Raw genomic sequence first — 13,338 nt, 5'->3', positions numbered from 1 at the left:
AATAAACTACAATAAGCTTTCTAAAGAAAAGTCCAAGGACAATGACCACACTAAACAAAATTGCAAAATTAATTAGTATTCTACCACTCTTTTCATTCCCTTCTCTGATGCCTCTAGCTACTTTTCCACCCCAGATACTTATACCAAAAGCTCATTAACCTTTGCATTCAACTACTAGCCAATTAGTAACAGAGATATAAGTAATGCTTCGAGAGGTGTTTGCATCTGAATGCAGTTTGAAGACTAACTAAACCTTCAATCAGCCTCAAAGGCAGTACTTAACCATGGCTACACATTAGACTTACCAATAGAGCTTTTAAAAATTTGATGCCCAGACAATATTCCTAAACAATTAGATAGGAATATCGGGGGCAGGACCGAGTGTCAAAGTTGTTTAAAGCTCCCTAAGTGATTCCAATGAACAGTCAAAGCTGAGAATCACTGCTTTAGGAAAAACATTTGAAAAAATGAAATTTCAAGCTAGTAAAGGAGAAATTATTAGTGGGGAATATATCACGTTGCTCTACTGTTGTTTAGTTACTAAGTCATGTCTGACTCTTTGTGACCCCATGGACTGTAGCAGCCAGACTTTCCTGTCCTTCACTGTCTCCTGGAGTTTGCTCAAACTCATGTCCATTGAGTCAGTGATGCCATCCAACCATCTCATCCTCTGTCACCTCCTTCTCCTCCTGCCCTCAATCCTTCCCAGCATCAGGGTCTTTTCCAATGAGTCAGCCTCCAGAACAAAAACCACAATACAGAAAACTAACCAAAATGCTCACATGGATCACAGCCTTGTCTAACTCAATGAAACTACGAGCCATGCTGTGCAGGGCCACCAAAGACAGGTCATGGTGGAGAGTTCTGACAAAACGCGGTCCACTGGAGGAGGGAATGGCAAATCACTTCAGTATTCTTGTCTCGGGAACCACATGAATAGTATGAAAAGGTGAAAAGATATGACACTGGAAGATGAGCTCTCCAGGTTGGTAGGTATTCAATATGCTACTGGAGAAGAGTGGAGAAATAGCTTCAGAAAGAATGAAGAGGTTGAGCCAAAGTGGAAACAATATTGAGTCTGGTGATAAAAATGAAGTCCAATGCTGTAAAGAACAAAATTGCATTGGAACTTGGAATGTTAGGTCCATGAATCAAGGTAAATTGAATGTGGTCAAACAGATGGCAAGAATGAACATCAACATTTTAGGAATCAGTGAACTAAAATGGACAGGAATGGGCAAGTTTAATTCAGATGACCATTGTATTCACTACCGTACACAAGAATCCCTTAGAAGAAATGGAATAGTCCTCACAGTCAACCAAAGAGTCTGAAATGCAGTACTTGGGTGCACTCTCAAAAATGACAGAATGATCTCTGGTCATTTCCAAGGTAAACCATTCAACATCACAGTCATCCAAGTCTATGCCCCAACCACTAATGCCAAAGAAGCTGAAGTTGAATGGTTCTATGAAGACCTACAAGACCTTCTAGAACTAACAACAAAAAAAGATGTCCTTTTCATCATAGGGGATTGGAACTCAAAAGTAGGAAGTCAAGAGACACCTGGAGTAACAGGCAAATCTGGCCTGTTTGGAGGGCAAAATGAAGCAGGGTAAAGGCTAACAGAGTTTTATCAAGAGAATACACTGGTCATAGCAAACACCCTCTTCCAACAACATGAGAGATGACTCTACACATGGACATCATCAGACAGTCAACATTGAAATCAAATTGATTATATTCTTTGCAGCCGAAGATGGAGAAGCTCTATATGGTCAGCAAAAACAAGACTGGGAGCTGATTGTGGCTCAGATCATTGACTCCTTATTGCAAAATTCAGACTTAAATTGAAGAAAATAGGGAAAACCACTAGGTCATTCAGGTATGACCCAAATCAAATTCCTTATGATTACACACTGGAAATGGCAAATAGATTCAAGGGATTAGATCTGATAGATAGAGTGCCTGAAGAGCTATGGACGGAGGTTCATAACATTGTACAAGAGGTGGTGACCAAAACTATCCCCAAGAAAAAGAAATGCAAGAAGGCAAGATGGTTGTCTGAGGAGGCCTTATAAATAGCTGAGAAAAGAGGAGAAGTAAAAGCCAAAGGAGAAAGTGAAACATATACCCAATTGAATGCAGAGTTCCAAAGAATAACAAGGAGAGGTAAGAAAGCCTTATTCAGTGAATAATGCAGAAAAATAGAGGAAAATAATAGAATAGGAAATTAAGAGACACCAAGGGAACATTTCATGCAAAGGTAGGCCTGTTGCTCTACTGATAATGTCAACTGATGAAAAAGCTCTGTTCAAGGTAAAGGACCATTTTTATTATAAGAGAAAATGCTACATTTAGAAAATCACTAGTTTGAAGTCTTGATTTCAGCAAGTTACTTGAGTTTTACCTGTAGAAGAAGAATAACAATAGCAATGCCTATCTCCTGGTGCTATTTAGAATGAGCAAATGAAACAGGGCACCAAAAAATGTTTCATAAAACTGTAAAATTTTATTTGTTATTACACAGATGAGCTAGAACCATTTATCATTAAAAAGATTAGTTGTAATGTGATTACAACTATAATATGGATTATTATCTAAAAGATTTATCAGTTTGTTTTAATAATTTACTTTATAAAATCTAAGCATCTAGTCCAATGTTTCTTGAAGTATGATTTCTTAAACTATGGTTCACTGATACCAGTGGATGCTGGTATTACCAGCATCAGTTGAAAATTTGTTAGAAATGCAAATTCTTGGAGTCTGCCTCAGGCCTACCAAATCAGAAACTGGAGGCAGAATCCAGCCATCTTGTTTGAACAAGCCTTCCAGGTGATTCTGATGCATGCTACAACTTGAAAACCATACATCTACCCAAACATCAGTAAAAAGAGAGTATATACAACTAAAACCAAAAGATAATATATATTATTTATTGTGTGTGCTTAGTGGCTCAGTCGTATCTGACTCTTCGTGACCCCATGGACTGCAGCCCACCAGGCTCCTCTGTCTATGGGAATTCTTCAGGCAAGAATACTGGAGTGGGTTGCCATGCCCTCTTCCAGGGGATCTTCCCAATCCAGGGATGGAACCCAGGTCTCTTGCATTACAGGCGGATTCTTTACCGTCTGAGCAAATATTTAAATAAGAAATGTTATTTATTATTTAAATGTTTAAAAGTCATAGAAAAGGTATATCATCATAAATTGCTACTTAAAAAACTCCTAAAGTTTTGTATTTTAAAATAGTACAATTCTCACTACCTGGCCAAGCTTTATCAATTAACACGTTAATCATGAATACAATAGTAGTATATAAGTTTAGAAGTCAGATTAATTACAGAGTATACAATACTTTGGATAAGGAATTCCCACAATAGTGGGAATAACAATGGTTCAGAAAATAGTCAAGTTTTAATTCTCTCAGAGAGGAAGAGTCACAACTGTATCTTAGAAATCACATTTATCCTGAAGACAACACCCCACAGCATCTCAATGCTTTTATTCAGGCTAAGGAAGTGTGTCACCACTGACTCAGAGAAAAGACCATTTCTTGGACTGAATCACCAGTAATGTTTCCTGCAGTCTTAGATTTGTCATTGTGTCTGCTAAGCAACAGAAAAACAGTCTCAAAACTTCTTATCTTGAAAGATTTCATTAGCAAAAATACCAACATTGCTCCCAAACTCAAAGTCCAAAGGTCTTGCTATTAATTAGACATATGCAGGATAGCATAGGTGAGGACACTGACGAGTCATGAGATTGCAATAAAAAGTTCTTTGAGATTGTTCCTGTTCCTTTGTTTTACATTTTAAAAAGTTTTGGCACTCTCAAGATACCTAGCACCATCTTGTAAAGATGAGCATAGCGTATCCCAATTAAAAATTCATGTTTAGTATTCATCTTTAGCTTCTGCGTGAAACTGAGAAGAAATGACTTTCCCTGAAAGACTCCTTAACTATAGATGAAGTTCCATTTACCATCACTGAGCATATGACTCTGGTTCTTTCTTTGATCAAGATTCCTGGAGCCATAAAGGATTTTCCTTCCCTCAATCCTAAGCCTCCAATATTTAAAGAACCTAGGGTTAAAGGTGGGGTTATGTGTAGGAAGAATAACTCTAATAATTGATATCTGTACTCTATATTCTAGGAAATATTTTCAACCTATTCAAACAAAAGACTATAATCAAAATTATACTGTCTTTCTCTAGCAATTGCTTTGTTCCACCTTACAAGAAAAATAGCAATTCCAAACTTTAATTTCCCCCACTGGAAAGAATAACATAAATATAAAATTGCCAAAAGTAATTCACTTCTTTTGCTCATTCATTTACTATAAACATTTCCTGAGTTCCTAGTATTTTCCAGAAATTGTTTTAGATGCAAAATGAATCTAGTGAGATGCATAGACTTCAGTGATGAGGATGTGAATTCTATGTGTCTAGAGCGCTAGGTTTCAGATTCTCTGTGAACTAGGACCAGTGGTACTGAAATTTGAGTGAGTATCAGAATCACTCGGAGAACTTGTTAAAACAGAGTTTGAGGCCCCATCCAGAGAGATGCTATTTGGTAGGTCTGAGATGGGTCCCAAATTAGCATTTCTCATTAATTCTCAGGTAACACTGATACTGCTGGTCTGGTGACCACACTTTGCAAACTACTTACCAAGAAATAACAGCTCATCACACTATGCCTGCCAATTTTCAAACACTGTACATCTCTCTTCCAAAGAAGGGAATGGCCTTTTAAAGGCTTGTCGCTCATAACTGAGCAGAATTTTAGTTTCCAGAACCACCTCAAATATCTAGGATGGTAGCTCCACAAGACAAGAAAAAAGTACAAATAACAAGGAGAAAATTCTTTTTTCAATGGTTTTGCTTCCTCCTCGTTTTTCTTTTGTTTTATCTCCTAGCACAAGAAGTCTATCTTCTATTATGATTTCTCAATACTAGGGTCATGGAAAAGAATAACACACATTCAGATTTTTCATATTTCTTTACTTTAATAAAATCATAGTTTCTCTCCTAAATTAAGTCCCCTTTTTTGTTGGACTATCTCCTTTCTGAACAAAAGAATCAGAGTTAGAAGGAACATTGAGAATTTACTTAATCCCTCCTTGGCCTCAGACAAGACTGTATCTAAACCATCCCCAAATATAGCAATTGTCAGTACAAAGATGAATAGGTACTAAGAATTTCCCATTCAACATTCTGTCACATACTTGAAGAAACTAATATACTTTCCCTCAGCCTTCTCTTCTCTGAGATAATCAACCTCGACATTTAAACTTCATTAGATTTCCTAAACTTAAATTCTTTTGACACTTCTTTAATAAGTTTATCCCACCTTACCTCAGGGCCTGAATTATGTATTTACTGTTATCATGAAGATTTCTTTTTGGTATGTGAAAAGGGGAAAGTTAATTTATGGATTAAATAAAAAGGAATTTAATTGAAACAAAGAAAGATATATGTATAAATGCCACTATAATATAATGGCATTCACTTGAATGATTCATTTCAAATATTCTTTATTTTATTAAAAGAAGTAGTAATGCCCTATAGTTTTTAAAATTTTCTAAATCACCAGCCATTTCACACATAAAATGGATGGGAATTAGAAATCTTTATAAATATGCCACAGATTACACATAACCATGTTTCATGATACTTCACACAGAAGGAAAACATTATTATTATTCATTGGTTTTTTCTTTTTTCTATAGTGCTTACTACAGAAGTTGGAGTTTATCCGTGATTTAATTCTATATGAGTTTAAAATTACTGAATCTATTATTGTGATTATTCACTTCTGTGAAAAATAATTTCTCTGATTCAAGCTTTGAGAATCAGAAGTATTTAGAGATTCAGTGAATACAGGACTAGTAGGATAAAGTCCATGTAAAGCCTGTGTTTCTCAGTAGTTTAGAAAGGAAAAATAGGTAATTGGAATATGGGGTAAAATGGGATGATTCACTTTAGTTCCATCTCTCCCATTCTATATATCACTATTCAAAATTTCACCTTTGCTTTTGGAATGGTGAGGTGCTCTAGTCCAGCACAGACCTGAGGGATACGTTTGCTTTCTTGCCTATTAGGATCAAGGTGTACGGTGGAGGCGATGCATTTAGTCTCCAGAGAGAAGGAAGATGCTGCTTGCACAGCACTTCTACTCACCAGTCCATGCAGCAGCAAGGGTGTTGGCTTTGAAGGAAGCCAACTGTCCTGCTCTCCCAGCCAGAGGTAAAGAATTGCATTGGTGGCCACTAGAGGGAGGAGGATTAGGAATAGAGTAAATTGTGGGGAAAAGGCACCCATGAAAAACGCACATGGGACAACCAACACATCACCAACCACCGCCTAGCAGCTACCTCTCTGAGGGACTACCATGGGGTCTGCAAACACCATTAAGCCAGAGACCCAGACCAGTAATTATTGTAGTATCCCAGAATATAGCCCCTTAACTTGGATGGCTGCAGAAGGGAGTTTGAATAGGATTGTGGGAAACACACAAGCACACAAACACAAACATACAAGCACACAGACATACATTCTCATCCCCCATTACAAGATGTTGCATCTGTGCCGTCTGATTCTCACTCATTTTCTTATTTAAAACTCTTGATGTTCTTTACCAAGAAAGTGTTCACGAAAAGCAAACAGCCCACCTTCAAGATAGTCTTGGGAGAAGCACCAGCAGAGACACTCATTGTGCCAAGATGTATTTTACCAACAAATCTGTACAAATTACATGAGGTTAAAAACAAACGGAATATAATGTAATTAAAGCAAAGTTTCTTTTGCTAAATTACAGCTTGAAGCAAACCTGCAAGAAATGTTTCCAATTAGCTTCTTTAGCAAACACAAAGCATAGCTCAGAATGTTTTGCTTTCCATCCTGCCCTCTGGGTGGGCTGCCTAGTGGGTGTCTTACCTCCAGCACAAGTAGCCGAGCATTCTGACCAAGGCTGATGATTCCATGTAAAGCCAACTTCATTGTCTCCACTGCCCGTCCGGGTGATGGGAACATTGAATTTATACCTAATTCCCAAATTCTGTTCCTGAAGCAGAACCTGCCATTGAAAACAACTGGTGAAGATAATTAAAATACAATGAGCCTTTATTCAGATATTTATTATTTCTTTTGAAGAAGAAAATGTCATAACCTAAGTCTTAAGGGAAATTTAAGACAACTTTTAGAATACATGTACTTATACTGAATATTCTCCTTCCATTTTCATGGGTAATTTGGAGCCATTTCTCTCATTTGCCTTGTTTGGTTATACAAATATTATTCAAGCAGGCATTGAAAAGATCAGTCACATGAAAAGAGCAGCACAGTCTCAACTTTACACAGATTTTTTTCACCTTTGGGCATTTTACCATTATTTACTTTAATTTCATCACTTTAATTTCAGATAATAAAACCTGCCCCGTCCTACCTCAAAGGAGAAATGAAATGGCAAAGGCTTATTTACCATGACAATGAGATTTTCCGAGGTGGGACCTAAAGCTTCTAAGGATTCTGGTTCATCAGTTGGTCTCTTATAGTGAAAAGCTGTCCCAGCAACATCAAATTTCCTCGGCCAGTCAATAGTCCAGGCACCATTAATATAGTAATCATCCCCTTCAGATTTTAAAGCTAAAAAAAAAATAAAAAAAATAAACCAAAACACTTTAGCTAAAATCTGAAACTTCATTCACTACAATGTAACTGAATAATAACTGCACTGAAGTGTACAATGAATATCCATTTTCATTTAGACATGGGATTCTTGACCATTTTCTTAAGTACAATTTAAAATAGTAATTTTCCACGTGAATGTCAAGAAGATATTGAGTATTTATAATGTTATTGATAGAAAAGAATGAAAGGCTTATCTGAAAGAATAAAAATATGGAACAAGCAAGGGAAATTATGACTAAAGGATGGAAGTAGGGGTGAGGAGCAGATTTTCCTGTCCGAATGTTAAAACAGTAATTATACAAATACAGGGGTGGGGCAACCTGTGGTCTGGCACACAGATGGACAGAAAAATAGAACAAAATGGACAGCTAAGAAATAAACACAAGTACAATAGGGAGTTAATGTATAACAAAGGAAGCATCCTAAATTGGTAGAGGAAAGAAAACAAGAAATGGAACTAAGGCAGAAGACTAGTAGGCAAAAAAAAAAAAAAAAAATGCAAATTCATCTCATTCTTTATATAAGAATAGCTATCACAACTCCATTCCTAGGTATATATCCAAAAGAAATGAAAATTAGTACTCAAATATTTGTATACACAAGCTTATAGTAGTAATTCTCAATAGCCAAAGGTGGAAACAACCCAAATGTCCATCAATGAATGACGGGATAAACAAATTGGGGCATATACAAGACAATGGAATAAAATTCAGCCATAGAAAAGAATGAAGTACTATACATGACTCAATGAGGATGAAACTAAAAAAAGAAAACTGCACTAAGTGGAAGAAGCTAGACAGAAAAGATCACCTATTTTACTCTTCTATTTACAAGAAATATCTAGAATAGGTATATCCATAGGGACAAAAAGCAAATTGGTGGCTGCCAGGGGCTAGGGGATGAAAAGTAACTGCTTAATGGACATGGGGTTGTTTCTGGGATGATGAAAATATTTTGGAATGCATTAAATGCCACTATGTTGTTCATTTTAAAATGTTTGAATTCTATATTATTTGAATCTTACTTCAATAAAAACAAAGTTTAAAGAAAGGGAGAGAAAAGAATAAATGCCAGATGTGTAATTATTTAAATGTAAATATAGTTAAGTCATAAAATGCTAGGAGAAAATGTGGGAATATTTAAAAAAAAAATAATATTGGGGCATTGAAAGGCTTTTCTAAGCAAGATCAAAACCTCAGAAGGTATAAAGAAAAAGATTAACATCATTTTTTAAACTCCCTTAGGAAAAAACTGTATAAAAAAATTTAAAAATATGTAATACAAAAATGGTTATCAGCACTACTACATAAAAACTTCTATAAATAAATGAGTGATAATTTTGATAATAATTATTAATAATTATCATGCTTTGACAGTGACAAACATGTCAGCTTAATCTTTCTGTTAGTTTGCTAACTTATTCAAAAACTTTATGAGGCCAGATGATCATGCAGCCCCAAAGGACTGAAAGGGTCATGGTACAGAGTCTCTGACTCTGGAAATCTACCACTTATCCTTAGGAGTATAGATTATTTTCATTCCCTCATCTGTAACTGCCTGGAAAATACATGTGTACCTTCTTGACTTCAAATATGTTGTAAATTCATTTGACTGTCAAAAAAAGTCTAAACTTTGGAGACAGGAACATGCTAGCTAAAAATTATTTAGTCTTAAATTTGTCTTATATTTAAATTTTTTTATTTTCAAATCCCATAGTGATTCTCTCTCATTTGAAACATCAAAATTACCTAGGCAATATAAGGACAAAATGAAGCAGGGCAAAGGCTAACAGAGTTTTGTCAAGAGAATACACTGGTCATAGCAAACACCCTCTTCCAAAAACACAAGAGATGACTCTTGGACATCACCAGATGGTCAATGTTGAAATCAGATTAATTATATTCTTTGCAGCCAAAGATGGAGAAGCTCTATACAGTCAGCAAAAACAAAACTGGGAGCTGATTGTGGCTCAGATCATGAACTCCTTATTGGAAAATTCAGACTTAAATTGAAGAAAATAGGGAAAATCACTAGGTCATTCAGGTATGACCTAAATCAAATCCCTTATGATTATATAGTGGAAGTGACAAATAGATCAAAGGATTAGATCTGACAGATAGAGTGCCTGAAGAACTATGGACGGAGGTTTGTAACAATGTACAAGAGGCGGTGACCAAAACTATCCCCAAGAAAAAGAAATGCAAGAAGGCAAAATGGTTGTCTGAGGAGGCCTTACAAATAGTTGAGAAAAGAAGAGAAGGAAAAGGCAAAAGAGAAAGGGAAACACATACCCAACTGAATGCAGAGTTCCAAAGAATAGCAAGGAGAGATAAAGTTTTCTTACGTGAATAATGCAAAGAAATAGAGGAAAACAATAAAATGGGAAAGGCTAGAGACCTCTTCAAGAAAAGTAAGAGATACCAAGGGAACATTTCATACAAAGATGGACTCAATAAAGGACATAAATTGTATGGGCCTAACAAAGCTGAATCACAACAAACTGGAAAATTCTGAAAGAGATAGGAATACCAGATCATCTGACCTGCCTCTTGAGAAATCTGTATGCAGATCAGGAAGCAACAGTTAGAAATGAACATGGCACAACAGACTGGTTCCAAATACGGAAAGGAGTATGTCAAGGCTGTATACTGTCGCCCTGCTTATTTAACTTATATGAAGAGGACATCATGAGAAACGCTGGGCTGGATGAAGCACAAGCTGGAATCAAGATTTCCGGGAGAAATATCAATAACCTCGGACATGCAGATGACACAACCCTATGGCAGAAAGAGAAGAAGATCTAAAGAGCCTCTTGATGAAAGTGAAAGAGGAGAGTGAAAAAGTTGGCTTAAAACTCAACATTCAAAAAACTAAGATCATGGCATCTGGTCCCATCACTTCATGGCAAATAGATGGGAAAATAGTGGAAACAGTGACAGACTTTATTTGGGAGGGCTCCAAAATCATCACTGCAGATAGTGACTGCAGCCATGAAATTAAAAGATGCTTACTCCTTGGAAGAAGTTATGACCAACCAAGACAGCTTTACTTTGCCAATAAAGGTCCATCTAGTCAAAGCTATGGTTTTTCCAGTAGTCATGTACGGATGTGAGAGTTGGACTATAAAGAAAGCTGAGCACTGAAGAATTGATGCTTTTGAACTGTGGTGTTGGAGAAGACTCTTGAGAGTCCCTTGGACTGCAAAGAGATCCAACCAGTCCATCCTAAAGGAAATCAGTTGTCAATATTCATTGGAAGGACTGATGTTGAAGCTGAAACTCTTATACTTTGGCCACCTGATGCAAAGAACTGACTCATTTGAAAACACTCTGATGATGGGAAAGATTGAAGGCAGGAGGAGAAGGGGACAACAGAGGATGAGATGGTTGGATGGCATCACTGACTCAATGGACATGAGCTTGAGAAAACTCCGGGAGTTGGTGATGGACAGGTAAGCCTGTCGTGCTGCAGTCCGTGGGGTTGCAAAGAGTCGGACACAACTAGTGACTGAACAGAACTGAACAAAGTAGAAGAGATTAAGAAGAGGTAGCAAGAATACATAGAACAATTACACAAAGAAGGTCTTAATGACCCAGATAACCACAATGGTGTGATCACTTGCCTAGAGACAGACATCCTATGAATGTGAATTCAAGTGAGCTTTAGGAAGCATCACTATGAACAAAGCTAGAAAAGGTGATGGCATTTCATCAGAGCTAATTCAAATCCTAAAAGATGATGCTGTGAAAGTGCTACACTCAATATGGCAGCAAAATTTGGAAAACTCAGCAGTGGCCACAGGACTGGAAAAGGTCAGTTTTCATTGCAATCCCAAAGAAGGGCATTGCCAAAGAAAGTTCAAACTACCATACAACTGTGCTCATTTCACATGCTGGCAAGGTAATGCTCAAAATCCTTCAAACTAGGCTTCAAAGAATGTGATCCGAGAACTTTCAGATGTACAAGTCAGATTTAGAAAAGGCAGAGGACCAGAGATCAAATTGCCAACATCCCTTGGATCATAGAAAAAGCAACAGAATTCCATATAAACATCTACTTCTACTTCACTGACTTTGCTAAAGCCCTTGACTGTGTGTATAACAACAAACTGTGGAAAATTCTTCAAGAGATGGGAATACCAGACCACCTGACCAGGTTCCTGAGAAACCTGTATGCAGGTCAAGAAGCAACAGTTAGAAGCAGACATGAAACAACAGGTTGGTTCCAAATTGGGAAAGGAGTTCATCAAGGCTGTATACTGTCACCCTGCTTATTTAACTTGTATGCAGAGTACATCATAAGAAATGCTGGGGTGGATGAAGCACAGCTGGAATCAAGATTGCTGGGAGAAATATCAATAACATCAGATATGCAAGTGACACCACCTTAATGGCAGAAAGTGAAGAGGAACTAAAGAACCTCTTGATGAAAGTGAAAGAGAAGAGTGAAAAAGGTGGCTTAAAACTCAGTATTCAAAAAACTAAGATCATGCCATCTGGTCCCATCACTTCATGGCAAATAGATGGAGAAAAAATGGAAACAGCGACAGACTTTACTTTCTTGGGTTCCAAAATCACTGCAGCCATGAAATTAAAGACGCTTACTCCTTGGAAGAAAAGCTATGACAAACCTAGACAGCATATTAGAAAGCAGAGACATCACTTTGTCCACAAAGTCCATCTAGTGGAAGCTATGGTTTTTCCAATAGTCATGCATGGATGTAACAGATGGACCATAAAGAAGACTGAGTGCTGAAGAATTGATGCTTTTGAAATATGGTGCTGGAGAAGACTCTTCAGAGTCGTTGAACAGCAAGGATATGAAACCAGTCAATCCTAAAATAAATCAACTGTTAATATTCATTGGAAGGACTGATGCTGAAGCTGAAGAGCCAATACTTTGACCACAAAGAGCTGACACATTGGAAAAGACCAGATGCCAGGAAAGATTGAGGGCAGGTGGAGAAGGGGGTGACAGAGGATGAAATGTTTGGATGGCATCACCGACTTGATGGACATGAGTTTGAGCAAACTCCAGGAGATAGTGAAGGACAGGAAAGCCTGGCATGTTGCAGTACATGGGGTCGCAAACAGTCAGACATGACTGAGCGATTAACAACAAATATAAGTATATCTGAATCTGCACAATACAAAACAGTGAAAACAAAAATAAAAACAAGACATCTAGCAGCTTTGAATTCTCCTTCAATTTAAGCTCTCACTTTTCAATTTTCCTATCTACTCAGTTAAGGAATCCTAAATCACCTTTGCTAGTGTCATAATGTATTTCAGAGCAACACCAAACATTTAAAGGACTGAACAAAAATTTGCTAAGGGAGGAGGATGTGGCATTATGGACTGAGAATTATCAAAGGTAAAACATTTGATGTTAGAAATCTTATTTTTGTTTTGATTCTTGCTGTTGCACAAAGGAATCTAAAATTATGCTGTAAAAATAAAAAAGTCTTCTTAAACAAAGAAAGGAAGAGTCTGATGATACTGATACTCTATCTAAAGATGCATTCCAGATATAGTCTTATTTTTAAAAGATTTAAGGAAAAAGAGGTGATATTTTAAGGGGAGTAAGAACTCATAAGGGCCATAATAGAGTCTAAATCCATCTCAAGGAATCAAATATCAAATAAACATAAT

The 13,338-nt window shown here is 36.9% G+C and overlaps 1 protein-coding gene across 1 annotated transcript in view; it reads right to left on the bottom strand.

Moving 5' to 3' along the window:
- ADAMTS6 (ADAM metallopeptidase with thrombospondin type 1 motif 6) overlaps positions 1-13,338 on the bottom strand; it is a 273,198-nt gene that overhangs the window by 55,420 nt on the left and 204,440 nt on the right. Inside the window, exons 18-19 of the mRNA XM_025270471.2 lie at positions 7,479-7,642; positions 6,935-7,073 (exon numbers count right to left, since the gene is read on the bottom strand). Coding sequence (XP_025126256.1) covers positions 6,935-7,073; positions 7,479-7,642 — 303 coding nt within the window. The remainder of the gene's footprint in view (positions 1-6,934; positions 7,074-7,478; positions 7,643-13,338) is intronic.

The sequence above is a fragment of the Bubalus bubalis genome, chromosome 19 (genome assembly GCF_019923935.1).
Source record: "Bubalus bubalis isolate 160015118507 breed Murrah chromosome 19, NDDB_SH_1, whole genome shotgun sequence".
Classification (NCBI taxonomy): Eukaryota; Metazoa; Chordata; class Mammalia; order Artiodactyla; family Bovidae; genus Bubalus; species Bubalus bubalis.
The sequence above is the reverse complement of the archived record's forward strand: the minus strand, read 5'-3'. Positions and strand labels throughout refer to the sequence as shown.